Here is a 25,777-nt window from a genome sequence, read left to right on the forward strand (position 1 = left end):
AGGAACTGATATCTAGCGTGTGCTGTGGTAAGGAACTGGTCTCTAGCGTGTGCTGTGGTGAGGAATTGGTATCTAGCGTGTGCTGAGGAACTGGTATCTAGCGTGTGCTGTGGTGAGGAACTGGTATCTAGCATGTGCTGTTGTGAGGAACTGGTATCTAGCGTGTGCTGTGGTGATGAACTGGTATCTAGCGTGTGCTGTGGTGAGGAACTGGTATGAAGTGTGTGCTGTGGTGAGGAACTGGTATCTAGCGTGTGCTTTGGTGAGGAACTGGTGTCTAGCGTGTGCTTTTTTTGAGGAACTGGTGTCTAGCGTGTGCTGTTGTGAGGAACTGGTATATAGCGTGTGCTGTGGTGAGGAACTGGTATGAAGTGTGTGCTGTGGTTAGGAACTGGTATCTAGCGTGTGCTGTGGTCATGAAATGGTATTTAGCGTGTGCTGTGGTAAGGAACTGGTATCTAGCGTGTGCTGTGGTGAGGAACTGGTATCTAGCGTGTGCTGTGGTGAGGAACTGGTATGTAGCGTGTGCTGTTGTGAGGAACTGGTATCTAGCGTGTGCTGTTGTGAGGAACTGGTATCTAGCGTGTGCTGTGGTGAGGAACTGGTATCTAGCGCGTGCTGTGGTGAGGAACTGGTATGAAGTGTGTGCTGTGGTGAGGAACTGGTATCTAGCGTGTGCTGTGGTGAGGAACTGGTGTCTAGCGTGTGCTTTTTTTGAGGAACTGGTGTCTAGCGTGTGCTGTTGTGAGGAACTGGTATCTAGCGTGTGCTGTGGTGAGGAATTGGTATCTAGCGTGTGCTGAGGAACTGGTATCTAGCGTGTGCTGTGGTGAGGAACTGGTATCTAGCGTGTGCTGTGGTGAGGAACTGGTATCTAGCGTGTGCTGTGGTGAGGAACTGGTATGTAGTGTGTGCTGTGGTGAGGAACTGGTATTTAGTGTGTGCTGTGGTGAGGAACTGGTATTTAGTGTGTGCTGTGGTGAGGAACTGGTATTTAGTGTGTGCTGTGGTGAGGAACTGGTATGTAGTGTGTGCTGTGGTGAGGAACTGGTATTTAGCGTGTGCTGTGGTAAGGAACTGGTATGAAGTGTGTGCTGTGGTGAGGAACTGGTATTTAGCGTGTGCTGTGGTGAGGAACTGGTATTTAGCGTGTGCTGTGGTGAAGAACTGGTATGAAGTGTGTGCTGTGGTGAGGAACTGGTATTTAGCGTGTGCTGTGGTGAGGAACTGGTATGTAGTGTGTGCTGTGGCGAGGATCTGGTATCTAGTATGTGCTGTGTTGAGGAACTGGTATGTAGCGTGTGCTGTTGTGAGGAACTGGTATCTAGTGTGTGCTGTGGTAAGGAACTGGTATCTAGCATGTGCTGTGGTGAGGAACTGGTGTCTAGCGTGTGCTGAGATGAGGAACTGGTATCTAGCGTGTGCTTTTTTTTGAGGAACTGGTATCTAGCGTGTGCTGTGGTAAGGAACTGGTATCTAGCATGTGCTGTGGTGAGGAACTGGTGTCTAGCGTGTGCTGAGATGAGGAACTGGTATCTAGCGTGTGCTTTTTTTTGAGGAACTGGTGTCTAGCGTGGGCTTTTTTTGAGGAACTGGTATCTAGGGATTGCTGTTGTGAGGAACAGGTATATAGCGTGTGCTGTGGTGAGGAACTGGTATGAAGTGTGTGGTGTGGGGAGGAACTGGTATCTAGCGTGTGCTGTGGTGAAGAACTGGTATCTAGTGTTTGCTGTCTTGAGGAACTGGTAATTAGCGTGTGCTGTGGTCATGAAATGGTATCTATCGTGTGCTGTGGTGAGGAACTGGTATCTAGGGTGTGCTGTGGTAAGGAACTGGTATGCAGTGTGTGCTGTGGTCATGAAATGGTATCTAGTGTTTGCTGTCGTGAGGAACTGGTATTTAGCGTGTGCTGTGGTCATGAAATGGTATCTAGTGTTTGCTGTCGTGAGGAACTGGTATTTAGCGTGTGCTGTGGTCATGAAATGGTATTTATCGTGTGCTGTGGTGAGGAACTGGTATCTAGCGTGTGCTGTGGTAAGGAACTGGTATTTAGCGTGTGCTGTGGTCATGAAATGGTATCTAGTGTGTGCTTTGGTGAGGAACTGGTATTTAGCGTTTGCTGTGGTGAGGAACTGGTATCTAGCGTGTGCTGTGGTGAGGAACTGGTATCTAGTGTTTGCTGTCGTCAGGAACTGGTATTTAGCATGTGCTGTGGTCATGAAATGGTATCTAGCGTGTGCTGTGGTGAGGAACTGGTATCTAGCGTGTGCTGTGGTCATGAAATGGTATCTAGCGTGTGCTGTGGTCATGAAATGGTATCTAGTGTGTGCTGTGGTTATGAAATGGTATCTAGTGTGTGCTGTGGTTAAGAAATGGTATCTAGTGTGTGCTGTGGTGAGGAACTGGTATTTAGCGTTTGCTGTGGTGAGGAACTGGTATGTAGCGTGTGCTGTGGTGAGGAACTGGTATGTAGCGTGTGCTGTGGTGAGGAACTGGTATCTAGCGTGTGCTGTGGTGAGGAACTGGTGTCTAGCGTGTGCTTTTTTTGAGGAACTGGTGTCTAGCGTGTGCTGTTGTGAGGAACTGGTATCTAGCGTGTGCTGTGGTGAGGAATTGGTATCTAGCGTGTGCTGAGGAACTGGTATCTAGCGTGTGCTGTGGTGAGGAACTGGTATCTAGCGTGTATTGTGGTGAGGAACTGGTATCTAGCGTGTGCTGTGGTGAGGAACTGGTATTTAGTGTGTGCTGTGGTGAGGAACTGGTATTTAGTGTGTGCTGTGGTGAGGAACTGGTATTTAGTGTGTGCTGTGGTGAGGAACTGGTATGTAGTGTGTGCTGTGGTAAGGAACTGGTATTTAGTGTGTGCTGTGGTGAGGAACTGGTATTTAGCTTGTGCTGTGGTAAGGAACTGGTATGAAGTGTGTGCTGTGGTGAGGAACTGGTATTTAGCGTGTGCTGTGGTGAAGAACTGGTATGAAGTGTGTGCTGTGGTGAGGAACTGGTATTTAGCGTGTGCTGTGGTAAGGAACTGGTATGAAGTGTGTGCTGTGGTGAGGAACTGGTATTTAGCGTGTGCTGTGGTGAAGAACTGGTATGAAGTGTGTGCTGTGGTGAGGAACTGGTATTTAGCGTGTGCTGTGGTGAGGAACTGGTATGTAGTGTGTGCTGTGGCGAGGAACTGGTATCTAGTATGTGCTGTGTTGAGGAACTGGTATGTAGCGTGTGCTGTTGTGAGGAACTGGTATCTAGTGTGTGCTGTGGTAAGGAACTGGTATCTAGCATGTGCTGTGGTGAGGAACTGGTGTCTAGCGTGTGCTGAGATGAGGAACTGGTATCTAGCGTGTGCTTTTTTTTGAGGAACTGGTATCTAGCGTGTGCTGTGGTAAGGAACTGGTATCTAGCATGTGCTGTGGTGAGGAACTGGTGTCTAGCGTGTGCTGAGATGAGGAACTGGTATCTAGCGTGTGCTTTTTTTTGAGGAACTGGTGTCTAGCGTGGGCTTTTTTTGAGGAACTGGTATCTAGGGATTGCTGTTGTGAGGAACAGGTATATAGCGTGTGCTGTGGTGAGGAACTGGTATGAAGTGTGTGGTTTGGGGAGGAACTGGTATCTAGCGTGTGCTGTGGTGAAGAACTGGTATCTCGTGTTTTTGCTGTCTTGAGGAACTGGTAATTAGCGTGTGCTGTGGTCATGAAATGGTATCTATCGTGTGCTGTGGTGAGGAACTGGTATCTAGGGTGTGCTGTGGTAAGGAACTGGTATGCAGTGTGTGCTGTGGTCATGAAATGGTATCTAGTGTTTGCTGTCGTGAGGAACTGGTATTTAGCGTGTGCTGTGGTCATGAAATGGTATCTAGTGTTTGCTGTCCTGAGGAACTGGTATTTAGCGTGTGCTGTGGTCATGAAATGGTATTTATCGTGTGCTGTGGTGAGGAACTGGTATCTAGCGTGTGCTGTGGTAAGGAACTGGTATTTAGCGTGTGCTGTGGTCATGAAATGGTATCTAGTGTGTGCTGTGGTGAGGAACTGGTATTTAGCGTTTGCTGTGGTGAGGAACTGGTATCTAGCGTGTGCTGTGGTGAGGAACTGGTATCTAGTGTTTGCTGTCGTCAGGAACTGGTATTTAGCATGTGCTGTGGTCATGAAATGGTATCTAGCGTGTGCTGTGGTGAGGAACTGGTATCTAGCGTGTGCTGTGGTCATGAAATGGTATCTAGCGTGTGCTGTGGTGAGGAACTGGTATCTAGCGTGTGCTGTGGTCATGAAATGGTATCTAGTGTGTGCTGTGGTTATGAAATGGTATCTAGTGTGTGCTGTGGTTATGAAATGGTATCTAGTGTGTGCTGTGGTGAGGAACTGGTATTTAGCGTTTGCTGTGGTGAGGAACTGGTATGTAGCGTGTGCTGTGGTGAGGAACTGGTATGTAGCGTGTGCTGTGGTGAGGAACTGGTATGTAGCGTGTGCTGTGGTGAGGAACTGGTATTTAGTGTGTGCTGTGGTGAGGAACTGGTATGAAGTGTGTGCTGTGGTGAGGAACTGGTTTTTAGCGTGTGCTGTGGTGAGGAACTGGTTTTTAGCGTGTGCTGTGGTGAGGAACTGGTATCTAGCGTGTGCTGTGGTGAGGAACTGGTTTTTAGCGTGTGCTGTGGTCATGAAATGGTATCTATTGTGTGCTGTGGTGAGGAACTGGTATCTAGCGTGTGCTGTGGTAAGGAACTGGTATTTAGCGTGTGCTGTGGTCATGAAATGGTATCTAGTGTGTGCTGTGGTGAGGAACTGGTATTTAGCGTTTGCTGTGGTGAGGAACTGGTATCTAGTGTGTGCTGTGGTGAGGAACTGGTATCTAGTGTGTGCTGTGGTGAGGAAGTGGTATGTAGTGTGTGCTGTGGTGAGGAACAGGTATTTAGCGTGTGCTGTGGTAAGGAACTGGTATGTAGTGTGTGCTGTGGTGAGGAACTGGTATTTAGCGTGTGCTGTGGTAAGGAACTGGTATGAAATGTGTGCTGTGGTGAGGAACTGGTATTTAGTGTGTGCTGTGGTGAGGAACTGGTATGAAGTGTGTGCTCTGGTGAGGAACTGGTATGTAGTGTGTCCTGTGGTGAGGAACTGGTATCTAGCGTGTGCTGTGGTGAGGAACTGGTATCTAGCGTATGCTGTGGTGAGGAACTGGTATCTAACGTGTGCTGTGGTGAGGAACTGGTATGAAGTGTGTGCTGTGGTGAGGAACTGGTATCTAGCGTGTGCTGTGGTGAGGAACTGGTATCTAGCGTGTGTTGTGGTGAGGAACTGGTATGAAGTGTGTGCTGTGGTGAGGAACTGGTATGAAGTGTGTGGTGTGGTTAGGAACTGGTATCTAGCGTGTGCTGTGGTGAGGAACTGGTATTTAGCGTGTGCTGTGGCGAGGAACTGGTATTTAGCGTGTGCTGTGGTCATGAAATGGTATCTAGTGTGTGCTGTGGTAAGGAACTGGTATTTAGCGTGTGTTGTGGTAAGGAACTGGTATTTAGTGTGTGCTGTGGGGAGGAACTGGTATTTAGCGTGTGCTGTGGTAAGGAACTGGTATGAAGTGTGTGCTGTGGTGAGGAACTGGTATTTAGCGTGTGCTGTTGTGAGGAACTGGTATGTAGCGTGTGCTGTGGTGAGGAACGGGTTTTTAGCGTGTGCTGTGGTTAGGAACTGGTATCTAGCGTGTGCTGTGGTGAGGAACTGGTATCTAGCGTGTGCTGTGGTGAGGAACTGGTATGGAGCGTGTGCTGTGGTGAGGAACTGGTATGAAATGTGTGCTGTGGTGAGGAACTGGTATTTAGCGTGTGCTGTGGTGAGGAACTGGTATCTAGCGTGTGCTGTGGTGAGGAACTGGTATTTAGCATGTGCTGTGGTGAGGAACTGGTATCTAGCGTGTGCTGTGGTCATGAACTGTTATCTAGTGTGTGCTGTGGTGAGGAACTGGTATTTAGCGTCTGCTGTGATCATGAACTGGTATCTAGCGTGTGCTGTTGTGAGGAAGTGGTATCTAGCATGTGCTGAGGAACTGGTATCTAGCGTGTGCTGTGGTGAGGAATTGGTATCTAGCGTGTGCTGTGGTGAGGAACTGCTATGAAGTGTGTGCTGTGGTGAGGAACTGGTATCTAGCGTGTGCTGTGGTGAGGAACTGGTATCTAGCGTGTGCTGTGGTGAGGAACTGGTATGAAGTGTGTGCTGTGGTGAGGAACTGGTATTTAGCGTGTGCTGTGGTGAGGAACTGGTATTTAGCGTGTGCTGTGGTGAGGAACTGGTATTTAGCGTGTGCTGTGTTCATGAACTGATATCTAGCGTGTGCTGTGGTGAGGAACTGGTATCTAGCGTGTGCTGTGGTGAGGAATTGGTATCTAGCGTGTGCTGAGGAACTGGTATCTAGCGTGTGCTGTGGTAAGGACACGCTAGCGTGTGCTGTGCTGAGGAACTGATATCTAGCGTGTGCTGTGTTCATGAACTGGTATCTAGCGTGTGCTGTGGTGAGGAACTGATATCTAGCGTTTGCTGTGGTGAGGAACTGGTATCTAGCGTGTGCTGTGGTGAGGAATTGGTATCTAGCGTGTGCTGTGTTGAGGAACTGGTATCTAGCGTGTGCTGTGGTGAGGAATTGGTATCTAGCGTGTGCTGTGTTGAGGAACTGGTATCTAGCGTGTGCTGTGGTGAGGAATTGGTATCTAGCGTGTGCTGAGGAACTGGTATCTAGCGTGTGCTGTGCTGAGGAACTGATATCTAGCGTGTGCTGTGTTCATGAACTGGTATCTAGCGTGTGCTGTGGTGAGGAACTGATATCTAGCGTGTGCTGTGTTGAGGAACTGGTATCTAGCGTGTGCTGTGGTGAGGAATTGGTATCTAGCGTGTGCTGAGGAACTGGTATCTAGCGTGTGCTGTGGTGAGGAACTGGTATCTAGCGTGTGCTGTGGTGAGGAACTGGTATCTAGCGTGTGCTGTGGTGAGGAACTGGTATGAAGTATGTGCTGTGGTGAGGAACTGGTATTTAGCGTGTGCTGTGGTGAGGAACTGGTATTTAGCGTGTGCTGTGGTGAGGAACTGGTATGAAGTGTGTGCTGTGGAGAGGAACTGGTATCTAGCGTGTGCTGTGGTGAGGAACTGGTATCTAGCGTGTGCTGTGGTGAGGAACTGGTATGAAGTGTGTGCTGTGGTGAGGAACTGGTATCTAGTGTGTGCTGTGGTGAGGAACTGGTATCTAGCGTGTGCTGTGGTGAGGAACTGGTATGAAGTGTGTGCTGTGGTGAGGAACTGGTATCTAGCGTGTGCTGTGGTGAGGAACTGGTGTCTAGCGTGTGCTTTTTTTGAGGAACTGGTGTCTAGCGTGTGCTGTTGTGAGGAACTGGTATATAGCGTGTGCTGTGGTGAGGAACTGGTATGAAGTGTGTGCTGTGGTTAGGAACTGGTATCTAGCGTGTGCTGTGGTCATGAAATGGTATTTAGCGTGTGCTGTGGTAAGGAACTGGTATGTAGTGTGTGCTGTGGTAAGGAACTGGTATTTAGTGTGTGCTGTGGTGAGGAACTGGTATTTAGTGTGTGCTGTGGTGAGGAACTGGTATTTAGTGTGTGCTGTGGTGAGGATCTGGTATGAAGTGTGTGCTGTGGTGAGGAACTGGTATGAAGTGTGTGCTGTGGTTAGGAACTGGTATCTAGCGTGTGCTGTGGTGAGGAACTGGTATTTAGCGTGTGCTGTGGCGAGGAACTGGTATTTAGCGTGTGCTGTGGTCATGAAATGGTATCTAGTGTGTGCTGTGGTAAGGAACTGGTATTTAGCGTGTGCTGTGGTAAGGAACTTGTATTTAGTGTGTGCTGTGGTGAGGAACTGGTATTTAGCGTGTGCTGTGGTAAGGAACTGGTATGAAGTGTGTTCTGTGGTGAGGAACTGGTATTTAGCGTGTGCTGTTGTGAGGAACTGGTATGTAGCGTGTGCTGTGGTGAGGAACGGGTTTTTAGCGTGTGGTGTGGTTAGGAACTGGTATCTAGCGTGTGCTGTGGTGAGGAACTGGTATCTAGCGTGTGCTGTGGTGAGGAACTGGTATGGAGCGTGTGCTGTGGTGAGGAACTGGTATGAAATGTGTGCTGTGGTGAGGAACTGGTATTTAGTGTGTGCTGTGGTGAGGAACTGGTATGGAGCGTGTGCTGTGGTGAGGAACTGGTATGAAATGTGTGCTGTGGTGAGGAACTGGTATTTAGCGTGTGCTGTGGTGAGGAACTGGTATCTAGCGTGTGCTGTGGTGAGGAACTGGTATTTAGCGTGTGCTGTGGTAAGGAACTGTTATGAAGTGTGTGCTGTGGTGAGGAACTGGTATTTAGCGTGTGCTGTGTTGAGGAACTGGTATGTAGTGTGTGCTGTGTTGAGGAACTGGTTTTTAGTGTGTGCTGTGGTGAGGAACTGGTATCTAGCGTGTGCTGTGGTGAGGAACTGGTATGTAGCGTGTGCTGTTGTGAGGAACTGGTATCTAGTGTGTGCTGTGGTAAGGAACTGGTATCTAGCGTGTGCTGTGGTGAGGAACTGGTATGTAGCGTGTGCAGTTGTGAGGAACTGGTATCTAGTGTGTGCTGTGGTAAGGAACTGGTATCTAGCGTGTGCTGAGATGAGGAACTGGTATCTAGCGTGTGCTGTGGTGAGGAACTGGTATGTAGTGTGCGCTTTGGTGAGGAACTGGTATTTAGTGTGTGCTGTGGTGAGGAACTGGTATTTAGCGTGTGCTGTGGTAAGGAACTGGTATGAAGTGTGTGCTGTGGTAAGGAATTGGTATTTAGTGTGTGCTGTGGTGAGGAACTGGTATTTAGCATGTGCTGTGGTAAGGAACTGGTATGTAGTGTGTGCTGTGGTAAGGAATTGGTATTTAGTGTGTGCTGTGGTGAGGAACTGGTATTTAGCGTGTGCTGTGGTGAGGAACTGGTATCTAGCGTGTGCTGTGTTGAGGAACTGGTATGAAGTGTGTGCTGTGGTGAGGAACTGGTATTTAGTGTGTGCTGTGGTGAGGAACTGGTATGTAGTGTGTGCTGTGGTGAGGAACTGGTTTTTAGCGTGTGCTGTGGTTAGGAACTCGTATCTAGCGTGTGCTGTGGTGAGGAACTGGTATCTAGCGTGTGCTGTGGTGAAGAACTGGTATCTAGTGTTTGCTGTCGTGAGGAACTGGTATTTAGCGTGTGCTGTGGTCATGAAATGGTATCTTGTGTGTGCTGTGGTGAGGAACTGGTATTTAGCGTGTGCTGTGGTCATGAAATGGTATCTTGTGTGTGCTGTGGTGAGGAACTGGTATCTAGTGTGTGCTGTGGTAAGGAACTGGTATGTATTGTGTGCTGTGGTAAGGAACTGGTATGTATTGGTTGCTGTGGTGATGAACTGGTATTTAGCGTGTGCTGTGGTAAGGAACTGGTATGAAGTGTGTGCTGTGGTGAGGAACTGGTATCTAGCGTGTGCTGTGGTGAGGAACTGGTATGTAGTGTGTGCTGTGGTGAGGAATTGTTTTTTAGCGTGTGCTGTGGTTAGGAACTGGTATCTAGCGTGTGCTGTGTTGAGGAACTGGTATCTAGCGTGTGCTGTGGTGAGGAACTGGTATCTAGTGTGTGCTGTGGTAAGGAACTGGTATCTAGCGTGTGCTGTGGTGAGGAACTGGTATCTAGCATGTGCTGTGGTGAGGAACTGGTATGTAGTGTGTGCTGTGGTGAAGAACTGGTATCTAGTGTTTGCTGTCATGAGGAACTGGTATTTAGCGTGTGCTGTGGTCATGAAATGGTATCTAGCGTCTGCTGTGGTAAGGAACTGGTATGTAGTGTGTGCTGTGGTGAGGAACTGGTATCTAGCGTGTGCTGTGGTGAGGAACTGGTATGTAGTGTGTGCTGTGGTAAGGAACTGGTATGTAGTGTGTGCTGTGGTGAGGAACTGGTATCTAGCGTGTGCTGTGGTGAGGAACTGGTATGTAGTGTGTGCTGTGGTGAGGAATTGTTTTTTAGCGTGTGCTGTGGTTAGGAACTGGTATCTAGCGTGTGCTGTGTTGAGGAACTGGTATCTAGCGTGTGCTGTGGTGAGGAACTGGTATGTAGTGTGTGCTGTTGTGAGGAACTGGTATCTAGCGTGTGCTGTGGTAAGGAATTGGTGTCTAGCGTGTGCTGAGATGAGGAACTGGTATTTAGCGTGTGCTGTGGTGAGGAACTGGTATCTAGCATGTGCTGTGGTGAGGAACTGGTATGTAGTGTGTGCTGTGGTGAAGAACTGGTATCTAGTGTTTGCTGTCATGAGGAACTGGTATTTAGCGTGTGCTGTGGTCATGAAATGGTATCTAGCGTCTGCTGTGGTAAGGAACTGGTATGTAGTGTGTGCTGTGGTGAGGAACTGGTATCTAGCGTGTGCTGTGGTGAGGAACTGGTATCTAGCGTGTGCTGTGGTGAGGAACTGGTATCTAGCGTGTGCTGTGGTGAGGAACTGGTATCTAGCGTGTGCTGTGTTGAGGAACTGGTATCTAGCGTGTGCTGTGGTGAGGAACTGGTATCTAGCGTGTGCTGTGGTGAGGAACTGGTATCTAGCGTGTGCTGTGGTGAGGAACTGGTATCTAGCGTGTGCTGTGGTGAGGATCTGGTATCTAGCGTGTGCTGTGGTGAGGAACTGGTATCTAGCGTGTGCTGTGGTGAGGAACTGGTATCTAGCGTGTGCTGTGGTGAGGAACTGGTATCTAGCGTGTGCTGTGGTGAGGAACTGGTATCTAGCGTGTGCTGTGGTGAGGAACTGGTATCTAGCGTGTGCTGTGTTGAGGAACTGGTATCTAAAGTTTTTCTTTTCACTCTGAGGTTGTGTTAAGGAATCTTCGGTTTTGTGTCATAGAATCGTGTGGACATTAAGAATGGCAGCATTCTCAGACTGACCAAGGCTCCGGTAAGATTTTTTTGTTCTGAAATGTACTTTTTAACTATCGAATTTTGAATGAATATTGCAGTTTAAAAGAAAAAGTAAATTTCTAGTCAATGAATGCAATCAAATGCTCACAGTCAGTCTTTCAGTTGGGATAGGACATTATTTTCTGGGCAGTGATTTTTCAGCAGCATTTTTGTGATGACAAGGTTTTGCATGTGTGTGTGTGTGTGTGTGTGTGTTACAGGGTCGCTGTGCAGAGGACTTGTATAAGGGCATTGAGAGCTCAGACTCAGACATCCGCTGTGAATCGCTAAAGCAGCTGGCCGCTGTGTCTACAGATATCACTTTTGCTCAGGAGTTTATCAGCCGAGATGGACACTCACTACTTGTTCAGATTGTGGAGGATGCTCTGGAGTGCGTATTCATACACTCCAGAATACGTCTCAGAATTACAGCCATATCTCCATAGGAGAGAATTCCTGCACACTACAGCGTTAAACACACCTTTAAAAACACAGCAGAACAAATAGGTCAGGCAGCCACAAATAATTGCGTTAGTCGCTCTGGAGGACTGTAGTCCAGCATAGTCACACATAGAGAAAGAACCTTATCATGTTTAACCTTTGAAGAATGGTTCAAGATTGTAACATCTTTTTTGTTTGTATGCAGGGCTCCAATCGTTATGATACACACTCTCACAGCCTTTGTGGAGCTGATGGATCATGGAATTGTCTCCTGGGAGAACCTCTCCAGTGTCTTTATCAAAAAGGTGCAGACTGCCTCACACACATTTCTGTGCTGCATGCTACACCAAGGCATCCTGTTTGCTGCAAAATACTTAACTCATCCTTATGTCCACTAAGTTTCATATAAGAAACATTATTATATATTTAAATATGAACCCAGAAATGCATATTTCTGTCCTTGCAAACCACTTGTGCTCAATGACAAATGTGCAAAAACATTTCTGCTGTTATATCTCTTCGTTTTAGTTAGATTTTTACAGCAAGACTATTTAAAGTGTTTTTAACTGTAATAAACATGATAATTTAGGGTAGGGGTCCCCAATTACATTTTCTTAAAGACCAAGTTTAGCCAACAACACAAAAGCAGTGCTTTAGTTGCATAATGATACTTAACTAGACAGACAGTACAGTAGTTAATTAGGGCCTTATTGTTTTTAGTCCTTTTATTATTGTTATTAGGGCCCGAGCACCAAAGGCGCAGGCGAAGCCTGCACCGGAGGTGCAAAGCCCTATTGTTTTTGGTCCGTTTATTATTATTAGGGCCCGAGCACCGAAGGTGCAAAGCCCTATTGTTTTTGGAAGGATTATTATTATTATTATACCGGACACTTTCGCCCATTTTTGAGGCATTTCCGATACTCGAAAACTCACGCATTTTGGCACAGGCCTCAAACTCGGCGAAAATTTTAAAGTTCCATAGAGGCTGGACTTTGGCGTGGTTCAGGAGCTCTATAGCGCCCCCAAACGTCGGCAGTGGCTGGGATGAAGTTTGTCCAATGTACACCAACTTTGGTACGCTCATTGACCTCCTCATAAAGAACAAGGATCACTTTGTTTTATTTGACTCCGCCCAACAGGAAGTCGGCCATTTTGACAGGAAGTTGCAAAATAAAAAGTTTCCCGCTAAGTTTCGGAGGGGTTAAGATGTTTGAAAACTCCTAAAATTTTACAGAGCTATTTGGCTTAGGCCAAACTTTGACCTTAAGTTGGAATTTCCTAAATTCGTGTTTCATCAGCTCTCTAGCGCCACCTATTTTATATCACATTTATAAAACGCTCTCAGCCTCTTGATGATTGGCAGATTCAATAAGTCCTTGAAATGATTTAGAAATATTTTGTCGTTTTTCTCATGTGTAGCTAGAGGACTCTACAGCGCCCCCTATATTGTTTATTCCATTAAATTAGCTGTAGCTGTCTCAAAATTTCTCCAATATTCTCGATTTTTGGCAACAACATAGAAAGTATCATCCCGCACATATTACCCATTGGCTGGTATTAGCTCCGCCCAACAGGAAGTCGGCCATTTTGAAATTTGTGGAATTTTTACACATTTTTGACGAACTCATTCGAACTCCTCCTAGAGTCTTTGTCAGATTATCTCTAAATTGGGCGTGGATAGGCTCCAGACATACATGGTGATAAATTGCGAAGGAATAGTCGATAGCTGAAACGATGGCGTAATGGCAGGCAATTTAATTTAATGGAGACGCAACACTAGACCAAAGTGAAACCATGACACGATCATAACACAGATGATTGAAAATTCATGAAACTTTACAGAAACATAATAGACATCATAAGACACGTTTTTAGTATTGGTAAGACTGACTCCGCCCAACAGGAAGTGGGCCATTTTGAAAAAAGTGCATTTTACACACATTTTTTGCATACTTTGTCAAACTCCTCCTAGGGAATTTGTTGAATACTCTTGATATTTGTCTGTAATAAACTGCTAACACACCTGATGATAAATTGCGAAGGAATAGTCGATATCTTAAACAGGGACGAAATGGCGGACAGTTGAATTGCTGGAGATACCCCATTAAAACAGGAAGTGAATACATTCTGGTGTTGGTAGGTGTTTGAGGAGGTTTAAAAGGTTGAAAACTCTCGAAACTTTACAGGCCTGCTTGACTAAAGTGGTACTTGGATCAAAAATTGAAATTTCATATATACATATTTCATTGGCTCTATAGCGCCACCTAGGCTTCAACGCATATTTGACATTATGGGAATGCTCAAAAACTCTTGAAAATTGTCAGATTCCATTAGACCTAAAAACACTTTACAAATATTGTGATAATTTTTTCATGCGTAGCTAGCTGACTCTACAGCGCCCCCTAATTTGTATGGTTAATAAATTAGCTGTGGATATGTCAAAATTTGTCTAATCTTCTCAAATTTTGGTAGGAATGTAGATACTATGACCGTGCACATATTTGCAATTAGATTGTTTTAGCTCCGCCCAACAGGAAGTCGGCCATTTTGAAATTTGCGAAATTTTTAAAAAATTTTCACCAACTCATTTAAACTGCTCCTAAAGTCTTTGTCCGATTACCTCTAAATTAGCTGTGGATGAACATCAGACACAATTGATGAAAACTGCCAAAGGAATAGTTGATCGCTAAAACACTGATAGAATGGCGGACAATTGATTTACTAGAGGCGCAACACTAAACCAAAGTGAAACCATGACACGGTAAGAACACAGATGATTGAAAATTCATGAAACTTGGCAGAAACACAAGAGACATCATAAGACATGTTTTTATTATTGGTAGGACTGACTCCGCCCAACAGGAAGTCTGCCATTTTGAAATAAGTGCATTTTACACACATTTTTTGCATACTATGTCGAACTCCCCCTAGGTAATTTGTTGAATACTCTTGATATTTGTCAGTAATAAACTACTAACATACCTGATGATAAATTGTGAAGGAATAGTCGATATCTTAAACGTGGACGAAATGGCGGACAGTTGAATTGCTTGAGATGCCCTATTAAAACAGGAAGTGATTACATTGTGGTGTTGGAAGGTGTTTCAGGAGGTTACAAAGGATTAAAACTCACGAACTCATTTAAACTGCTCCTAAAGTCTTTGTCAGATTACCTCTAAATTAGCTGTAAATGAACATCAGACATGTTTGATGAAAATTGCCAAAGGATTAGTTGATCGGTAAAATGGTGACGTAATGGCAAGCAATTGATTCACTAGAGACGCAACACTAAACCAAAGTGAAACCATGACACGGTCAGAACACAGATGATTGAAAATTCATGAAACTTGGCAGAAACACAAGAGACATCATAAGACATGTTTTTATTATTGGTAGGACTGACTCCGCCCAACAGGAAGTTGGCCATTTTGAAATAAGTGCATTTTACACACATTTTTTGCATACTATGTCGAACTCCCCCTAGGTAATTTGTTGAATACTCTTGATATTTGTCAGTAATAAACTACTAACATACCTGATGATAAATTGTGAAGGAATAGTCGATATCTTAAACGTGGACGAAATGGCGGACAGTTGAATTGCTTGAGATGCCCCATTAAAACAGAAAATGATTACATTGTGGTGTTGGAAGGTGTTTCAGGAGGTTACAAAGGATTAAAACTCACGAACTCATTTAAACTGCTCCTAAAGTCTTTGTCAAATTACCTCTAAATTAGCTGTGAATGAACATCAGACATGTTTGATGAAAATTGCCAAAGGATTAGTTGATCGGTAAAATGGTGACGTAATGGCAAGCAATTGATTCACTAGAGACGCAACACTAAACCAAAGTGAAACCATGACACGGTCAGAACACAGATGATTGAAAATTCATGAAACTTGGGAAAAACACAAGAAACATCATTAGACACATTTTCAGTAGTGGTAGGACTGACTCCACCCAACAGGAAGTCAGCCATTTTGAAATATCTGCATTTTACACACATTTTTTGCATATGTTGTCAAACTACTCCTAGGAAATTCGTTGAATTCTCTTGGTATTTGGTAAAAATAAACATTGAACATATGTGATGATAAATTGTGAAGGAATAGTCGATATCTCAAACGAGGACGAAATGGTGGACGGTTGAATTTTTTGAGATTCCACATCAAAACAGGAAGTTGACACCTAGGGAATGCTAGGTGTTTTGAGGAGGTTATAACTGAGAAAAGCTCACAAAATTTGATAGGCCTGCTTAACTGAGGCTGTTCTTTGATGTAGATTGAAAATGTCAAATATATACGTGTTTTTAGAGCTCTATAGCGCCACCTATACTTTAAATGAATATTTGATATGTTTAACTGTATAAAAAACTCATTACCACACACAACAATATCACAAAATTACTTTCACCGGTTTCTCGGTTTGGCCCGGAACGATTTGCGCTGTTGTGCGAGGGCCCTACGTCCCCCTGTGACAGGGGGACAACTCGTTATTATTATTATTTATTATTTTTAAACTTTGCGCCCATTTTTGAGGCCTTTCCAATACACGAAAACTCAGGCATTTTTGCACAGGCCTCAAACTCAGCGAAAATTTTAAAGTTCCATAGAGGCTGGACTTTGGCGTGGTTCAGGAGCTCTATAGCGCCCCCAAACGTCGACATTGGCCAAGATAAACGATGACGTAATGGCAGGCAATTAATTTAATGGAGACGCAACACTAGACCAAAGTGAAACCATGACACGGTCATAAAACAGATGATTGAAAATTCATGAAACTTGGCAAAAACACAAGAGACATCATAAGACACGTTTTTAGTATTGGTAAGACTGACTCCGCCCAACAGGAAGTCGGCCATTTTGAAAAAAGTGCATTTTACACACATTTTTTGCACACTTTGTCAAACTCCTCCTAGGGAGTTCGTTGAATGCTCTTGATATTTGTCAGTAATAAACTACTCACACACCTGATGATAAATTGCGAAGGAATAGTCGATATCTTAAATGGGGACGAAATGGTGGACAGTTGAGTTGCTGGAGATACCCCATTAAAACAGGAAGTGAATACATTCTGGTGTTGGTAGGTGTTTGAGGAGGTTAAAAAGGTTGAAAACTCTCGAAAGTTTACAGGCCTGCTTGATTTAAGTGGTACTTGGATCAAAAATTGAAATTTCATATATACGTATTTCATTGGCTCTATAGCGCCACCTAGGTTTCAATGCATATTTGACATTACGGGAATGCTCAAAAACTCTTGAAAATTGTCATATTCCATAACACCTAAAAACACTTTATAAATATTGTGATAATTTTTTCATGTGTAGCTAGCTGACTCTACAGCGCCCCCTAATTTGTACGGTTAATAAATTAGCTGTGGATGTGTCAAAATTTGTCTAATCTTCTCAAATTTTGGTAGGAGCGTAGATACTTTGACTCTGCACATATTTGCAATTGGCTTGTATTAGCTCCGCCCAATATGAAGTCGGCCATATTGGAATTCGTGAAATTTTTACACATATTTCAAGAACTCATTTAAACTGCTCAAAAAGTGTTTGTCAGATTACCTCTAAATTAGCTGTGGATGAACATCAGACACATTTGATGAAAATTGCCAAAGAAATAGTTGATCGCTAAAACGGTGATGTAATGGCGGGTAATTGATTTACTAGAGGCGCAACACTAAACCAAATTGAAACAGTGACACGGTCTGAACACTGATGATTGAAAATTCCTGAAACTTGGCAGAATGCAAGAGACATCAGTAGACACGTTTTCAGTATTGGTCGGACTGACTCCATTCAACAGGAACTCGACCATTTTACAATATCTGCATTTTACACACGTTTTTTGCTTATGTTGTCAAACTACTTCTAGGAAATTTGTTTAATTCTCTTGGTATTTGGCAAAAATAAACAATGAACATATTGGATGATAAATTGTGAAGGAATAGTCGATATCTCAAACGAGGAGGAAATGGTGGACGGTTGAATTTTTGAGATGACACATCAAAACAGAAGGTTGACACCTAGGTAATGTGAGTTGTTTTGAGGACGTTATAACGGAGAAAAGCTCAGAAAATTTGACAGGCCTGCTTATCTGAGGCTGTTCTTTGATCTAGAATTAAAATTTCAAATACATGTGTTTTATAAGCACTATAGGGCCACCTATATTTTAAATAAATATTTGACATGTTTGGCAGGATAGAAAATTTCCACTCTCAACAAGACCTCAAAATTACTTTCACCGTTTTATTTGGTTTGGTTAATACATTAGCTGTAACTGTCTCAAAATTTCTCTAATATTCTTAAATTTTGGTAGGAACATAGAAACTGTGATCCTGCACATATTTGCTTGTATCAGCTATGCTCAACAGGAAGTCTGCCATTTTAAAAAATGTCTTGTTTACTGCATAAAGAGGTACAGTAAGCATTGCTTTATGCTTTCAATGCATATTTGACATATTTGGAATGTTTACAAGCTCCTGAAAATATGCATATATAAAAAGGTCTTAAAATGGTTTAGAAGCAGTTTTACATTTTTTGTTTGTAGCTTTTGTTTGAAGACTCTTCAGCGCCTTTGGCACTTATATGAATTCACCAAAAGGATTGTGGTTGGTGTGTTTTTGTTAAAATTTTGTATAGTTTATTTTGATTAAATAAATGTGGTTGTCATGGGTGTAAAGACATATGAACACCTCTGTAAAGTGAGGTTCTGTGCAGATAGGGGTAGGCTTAATTTTTTGATTTTTGATTTGTGTGAGCTGCAGTACTTTTTTTTTCAATTGTTTATCATGAGCTAAATGTATGTGGTGATGTTGGTTGTGTAAGATGTGTCGTGTCATTTGCCTAATGAACAATACGCTGTATTATTGTGTTGAGTTGGTTGTTGTAGTAATAAACATAAATGTTTGGAAATGAAGAAATTTGAGCCATAAACATGGTCACCACAGGGAGTTGAACCCTATCTCAATGAATGAGAGTACTACCACTAGTGACTTTTGTTTTTATTGGCTACATTTATTATTTATATTGTTAAATTTGGGTGCATTTATGATTTAACACTTTTTTTTTAAATTGGGCTATCTGGCTACATTTATGAATTATTATTATTATTATTATTATTATTATTATTATTATTATTATTATTATTAATAATAATCATTTCTTTTAGGGACAGGACAATTTGAGAATAAAATGTTTATATGTTGCAGTGGGCAGAACACAGCAACAGTTATAGTCTGGTACTGGTTTCACATGGATCCAGAAGCACAGCCTAACACATGTTCATGGTCCATTGTCTCAACCACCAAGTACTCAGAACTATTTTGCATTACAGGAATACAATTAGTTAAAGTAGTATTAAATATCATCATATAAATATGTAACAACATATTTTTAGGTTTTTAGTGTTGTTGTGGGCAGAACACAGCAGTTTGTAAAGGTACTGTTAAAGATCATAATATAATAAATAACTAAGTTCATATTTTTTTGTTTTTAGTGTTTTTGTGGACAGAACACAGCAACAGTTATAGTCTGGTACTGGTTTCGCAAGGATCCAGAAGCACAGCCTAACACTATGTTCATGGTCCATTGTCTCAACCACCAAGTACTCAGACTTATTAGTAAATAATAAATAAATAAATTTCATAATTTTGCAGCATAATTTATACATTTACATTACTAGAAATGTCTAAAATAGTGTAATCAATGTTATCCTTGCAGTAAATTCAAACACCCGCATGTTGTTGTTGCTGAATTGATTTTAACAGAGGGTTGTGTGAATTGTAAGCAAGACAACGGGGAGCACTATGAAACTGGTAACCTTCAATGTGAGTCGAATCACTTGATACATTTGCAGCTAGCCAAGTCTCTGTTACCGCTATACAAGGATAATTGAGTGTTTGGACAGAAGCAGTTAAATCTAACAAATGACAATTTAGACCCTGAACATTCATTAAAAAAAAAAAAACAGAAAAAGAGTTCTGTGTTTTAATTGGACTGACATTATATAATGAAAATTGTGCCATGGTATTGATACATTCATGGATATTACTTCTACAATAAATTGCTTTATTATCAAAATCCTGAATGATTAACCCACTTAAAGTCTCTACTCGACTTAAAGCAACATAGGCCTGTCCGGGTGCAAAAATCTTTTTTAAGTGATATAACTGCTTGTTTTACCGTCCCTGCACTTTGTGCACAGTACAAGCCCAAGCCAATTTTAATGGAAATTGCATGCGCAATCCTCCCTTGCTATTAACACGCTCCTCTTCTAAATTTATTGGTGTTGAATGTATGATATGTCTAGGTGGTGGTGTACACTTTAGAGTGTTATTTCCAACCTTTTCATCATCAAACTGAACAAACACAGTTTTCACTGATGTGTTATTTTAATTATTTGATATGACAGTACCACAGACACCATTCACAAGCCCATCGGTCACATCAATTTCAATTTTTAATTAGCATTACTCGTGCACCTTCTCCTAGTAACAACTTTTTTGGTAAACATGAATTAAATACTTTAGAAAAGTGTCCATTTTTAAGCTGCATTTTTCCAGTTTGGCGATTTTTTTCATAATCTTGTGCCTCTACACAAATATGTTCAGGGCAAGATGCAATAATTTGCTTAACATTATGCTCTTCTACCTGAGCATTTGTTGCAAAAACATGCAGTGCAGACGTTGTTTCCCCGGTTTCCCTCTAAAGTGCATTTAGATCCTGCAGTGTTAATGGTGTAGATCTGTGATTTGAACGTAATCTGTTTAAAATTTCAGCAAAAGCAGAGTCTTTTTGTCTTACAATGGTGGTTAACTCTGACTTAGAAAACATGCCATTCCACAAATCTAATGGGGAATTTTCCAAGTATAGTGATTATGCTATTATGCTAACTTTCCCAAAAGGAGAGTAGTCTGCTTTATTTGGCTTAGCCTACCATGAATGTAAGCTAGAAGGCTGTGATCTACCATAGAAATTTCATCTATGATCAAAATATGCAAATCACTGAATAAAACACGCAACGTATTTAATTTTTCTTCTCCTAAAGGTGTGTAGGGAAGTTTTACATCTGTCCCTATTGAAAATGTTGAATGAATTGTGCCAGCTCCCAAGTTAAATGCAGCAATTCCAGTAGGAGCTGTTAACAGTACTGATACCTTGTCTGGAGCACTTGAAACCTGGGATAAAAGTCTGGTTGCTTCATAATGAATACTCCTGATTAAATGTGTCTTCCCTGTTCCTGCACCTCCAGTAATAAACAAATGAAAAGGCTCTGCTATAACTGGGTTACGTCGCAATATGCCACATTTATCTGCCCAATCTAAAACGTTTACACAATCAGTCCTGTTTTCCTGTTGCAGCATGCTTTGTAATAAATTGTCCCATCTCATATCTCCTGAACTGAAGGAACAAAAAAATGTTGGTATGCCAATCTGCCTTACCATGGCAAACAAATCTTTTTGAACACCTGACCAATACACAGGAGTTCCTCTGATGGGTCGAAGAAACCTATAACCATCATCACAGTTCAGAAACTGCTTTAGGGTTTGCCTATCTTTCACTAACTTCCTAGATGTGTTTGAATTATGGCCTTTGCACATTGCTATTGATATGCTAGATGAAACCTGCTCCACTTCACTCATATACTGGGCATAAAAGATGTATTCATTATTATTAGCAAACCTACTATCTGCATTCAAAATACGATTATTAAAATAGCGTGACAGTGTAAGTCGCTGATTTCTGTAAGGATGTGTAATCCTGTCTTATGTCTGTACTGTACTGAGCCTCATTAGCCTGCATGTGTTTTACTATAGCAAGTCTAAATCTACGGTGGTATGCCTGATTACCACTGACTACTTGTGATATGCACCTGAAGAAGCAGTTTCCATCACCCACTATATTTTCTGTTTTACATGGTTTGCCTAAATCCCCATACCTAACTGGCACCATGCTAGACCTCTTTTCAAAACTTACATTTAATTTATTACATATACCCTGAGCTACATCTTTTGACAGTACACTAAACTGATACACTGATAAACTTTACACTGGGCAATTCCTTCATGAAAGTAACATCATGTGTATCTTCAGATGAGTCAGAAGAACTAGAATCATCAACCAACATACACTCACTAGTGTTACACACTACTCCTTCCAAGCAACTTTCATTGTTTTCCAAATTACTCACAACAGGACAAATATTAACCCCTGTAATCTCAAAATCATTTGATTCAAGCAGTGTTTCTCTATCTAAAACCCACTCATGCACCAAAGCAACAATGTCATGAAGTGAAGAAAAGTACAGAACAATGCTTTTCCCCTGACTGTTTGTCCTACCATACACATCTCGTGCCTGAGAATCAATCAAAGCAAACCGACCATTTACGCAAATGATAGCACAGGTCTTCTGATCATAAGTGAAAAAACATCTGTCATGCATTGAAAAGATTTTTTTCTAGACCACTTAGTAAACTATATGCAATGCCTGATCTGAGAATTTCGCCATCCTCTACATTCACATCCCCTACCACAGGGTCACTAAATGTAAAAGTATATTCAGAATCACCAATGCTGGCTGTTTGTGGCAAGTCTGTTACAAGTAGATACTGGCTTTCACTGCCATCAGTAATTAGTCCTTGTGTTTTGCAAAACGAATAAAATGAGAACACTGTCCAATTTTTTTTGTATTCCACCCAATGACGTTTTTCTTTTCATGCATTACCATAGCTGCTAATGAATTAGCCACACATTGACGCCCACCATTTCTCCCAAATCTAGCATGACCTTGATGAAAAGAACCCTGGACACAACGAACATTGTTCATATCACACTGAACATCTGAATCATGGATAGCTTCCATTTTGACTAATTCCATTTTGACTTTCCATCATTTGCCATCCTTTTCAAATTAACATAACACTCCTTCAGTTCAACACCTTCTGGAACACAGACTTTTTGTTCAGAGATTTTCACGGGACTTTCATGCATACCGTTAGCAGTACTTAGACAGTGCATTGACAAAACCTGTTCATCAGCCAACCTCACCATTACACTAGCAACAGAGAACACCTTTGCTTTTAGCTTCTCAACCAATGTTGTGAAAAACAGCATGGTTTCATTCAGACTACTGTGAAATTGTGCTACACAGACGCCAAAGTCACATGGCAAACCAGAAGAATTGCAAGCGTTAAAATCCAAAACAATGAAATATTCATTGTGATACACAACTGCACAGTGATATCCATCTAAGTTTAACAAACAAGACTGTTGATCAAGCAATGTCTCTTGTAAAGCGCTAGAAAACTCCAAGTAATCATAAGAACCACGTATTACTTTACCTAGAGAAACATCAGCCACTCTGTTGAAAGCATTATATCTACCAGCCAAACCTTTTGTAGGTTTCCTCTCCTCCAAAAGTATCCTCCCTTCATCATAAATTGAATCCATCACACCACCCTTCCAAGTACACACATTTGACACTTTATGCCTAATAAGACCTAGAACACTACAAATCTCTGTTCTTTCATTGTTTCTGTCGAGCAACCTGAAATGCTTGGTACCACACACCAATCCTCCAACTAATTTAGAATCACAGCAGCACTGCACATCCACCACAGTACTTACAGTCTTGGGCACATGCCTCATTCTGAATGACTATTTCCGTGGCATCTGTAACATAAAGAAAAACAATTTTCATTAATAAAATGCACTTCCAGTTACACTATTACACAATTTACATAACATACCTCTTACAATTAGAATACTACAGATGCTTATATAACATGGTGTGAATATTAAATATTATGTAGTTACATAAACTATAATTAAATGTTTGTCCAAAACCTATTGTGTCTGATTACACTATTAGCTAAAGGTTATCAGAATGCATCATGCATAATGATTGTTTAACCCTTTGATACTTTGCCTTTGCACACCGCTTCTAATTCACAACATGGGTCAAAAATGACCCATACACTTTTAACATATGATATATATTTGCAATAAATTAATTCAGTGATTCAGAACTTCAGAATCTCTGAATTAACTTGTTTTTATCATTATACATCCTTATACAAAAATACCTGCATTCATTTTCTTTGTTAATTCATGTTAATTCATAAGGGTTTCTTTAGCACAAATTTTATTACTTTATGAAGAAGCAGCTTTTATGGTTTTACATTAGGTTACACACACATCAGACACATCCCACATTTACCATTTCACAACTCAGCACAGCTCCCATCACACAGCTAACTCAGTATTGCTTTTAACATTACATAACACACACGCATGCTGTCAGGTTTTTGGGGTAGTAAAGTGGGTAGACCCAAATGCAGACACCATATGCAGTGGAACTTTGAATAAAGCATCTTTAATATAACTTCACAAGTAATTATTATTATTATTAGCTAGTTATAGTTAGCTAACTATAACTAAAAATGTTAATGAACTTAATTAACGGGAGCTGTGCTGAGCTGTGAAATAACAAATGTGGTTGATATCTGACCTGTGTGTGTAACCTGATGTACAAATACAAAAGCTGTTTTCTCATAAATTAAGACAAGTAAAAATAAATATTTCTGCTAAAGAAACACTCAGCCATACATGAATTAACACAGAAAATGAATGCAGGTAATTTTGGACCCATGTGTACATTAGAGAGGTAGTGATACAAAAAAGGCTTTTATTCAAAAAGATATAGAAATTTAAAACTTACACAGCTCACAATTGACCCATGCTGAACAATTTACCTACTGAATTCATTTTGCAAACAAATAATCTCAATAATTAAAAAAAAAATCAAACACATACAAAAATGTTTAGGCATTATTTTGGCTACTGGTATTAAATCAGTAATAATTCATTACAATGTATTCTTTTCGCAGTTAAGACTTGACTAAAAGTATTTATTTATTAGCTTTACAATTATTTATTATTATCTGCTACACTCATCACTACATTACCACGTCATAGAACAGAATTTATCTGCATTTGGTCACCCCCCCCCCCCCCCCCCCACTTCACCCCCACCCCTGTCTGTGTGTGTTGTCCAGTTAATAGTTATGCTAATCGCCCAATCAGAAAAAAAGAGTGTCTTGATGGTGGCAACATTCCTTTCTCAGCTACAACAATGAGCCCTTTTCAATCCCCTCTAGGTGACAACAGCACAGTGATGGGTGCAGGTAGCAGGTTACTTGGTTAGAGAATGTGCACACTAACAAAAAAATATTATAGTAACTCACTATTAAACAGATTATTTTCTGTATTTAAAACTAATTGTTGAAATTGAGAACAATAAAAAATTAATTCATATTTAGTTATAGTATATGTGAAAGGTTCCCTTTCCAACGTGCGTGAGCAATAGCTAACAAAACAAGTACTTTACCAATTATGTTATAGTTTTTTTTGTAAATAAAATCATGTATTGTAACATAGTTTTATTGAAAACTTGACCTTCTTTAACTTCAATTTTTTGTAACAAACATAAATTCAAATAAAAAACTCTTGTATGTATGTATTTTAAATACTTTACCACTATGCAGACTGTGACCCACTAATAATTAACAACATACCAATAACCCCTCATATTAAAAAGCATAGTACATCTTGGATTCTGCATGAAACTTTCTCAGCTTACTGTCACACACAGCTCTATAGAGGCTGGTGCTTAAACTTGCATGACTACAATTAAAGCAACAGCAAAGAACTCAGCTAGTATTTAGAATAACTTATATGAAATTTTACACACACAAATTGGGCAATTAAAAATAAATATACCATACCTTGCACTTAGACTCTTTGTAGATTAAAGTCGTCTCTGGGGATATTGCTTCAGCAGCAGCAGAAATCCCTGTTATATGATTATAAAAAAATAATTAATTTTAAGCAATTTAACAGCAAAAATTGACCTTTATTACATAATGTCTTCTGAACTACAATAATACCAGCAGAGCAACAGCAAAGAACCCACTACTAATTTAGAACAAATTTAAAATAATTGGAATTAAACCATACAGCCAAAAACAAAGATCACATACCTTGGATAAAGAGTGTTGGAAGAGTAAAGTTGTCTCTGATAAAATCCCTTCAGCAACAGCAGGAGAAATTCCCAGTGCACCTTCCCTCCAAAAGCTACTGACTAATCTGACCAGTTGACCAACACCAGCTTTTAACTAGAAATGTGCCACTCCCACACCTGGTTGACACACCCCCATCCACTCCTTCCACCACTCCCACACCTGGTTGGCACACACCCATCCACTCCTTCCACCACACCCACATCTGGCTAACACCCACCCCCTCAAACCCGCTCCTTCCCAAACAATCTTTATACTCTTGTCATATAGTAACTCACAATATATTAATTTATTTATATTGTTAAAATAAACCATAGTGAAATACCTTCTCATCACTAAAAATAACATTTTC

At 41.6% G+C, this 25,777-nt stretch overlaps 1 protein-coding gene across 7 annotated transcripts in view; it reads left to right on the forward strand.

The window, feature by feature from the left end:
* elmo3 (engulfment and cell motility 3) overlaps positions 1-25,777 on the forward strand; it is a 394,497-nt gene that overhangs the window by 233,970 nt on the left and 134,750 nt on the right. For 6 of the 7 annotated variants that reach the window (XM_049484514.1, XM_049484516.1, XM_049484517.1 and 3 more), the window contains exons 5-7: positions 10,849-10,899; positions 11,123-11,292; positions 11,548-11,647. In XM_049484514.1, the coding sequence (XP_049340471.1) occupies positions 10,849-10,899; positions 11,123-11,292; positions 11,548-11,647 (321 nt within the window). The remainder of the gene's footprint in view (positions 1-10,848; positions 10,900-11,122; positions 11,293-11,547; positions 11,648-25,777) is intronic. The other variant, XM_049484518.1, reaches the window with a different exon arrangement.

This window comes from Astyanax mexicanus, chromosome 10, assembly GCF_023375975.1.
Source record: "Astyanax mexicanus isolate ESR-SI-001 chromosome 10, AstMex3_surface, whole genome shotgun sequence".
In the NCBI taxonomy this organism is placed as follows: Eukaryota; Metazoa; Chordata; class Actinopteri; order Characiformes; family Acestrorhamphidae; genus Astyanax; species Astyanax mexicanus.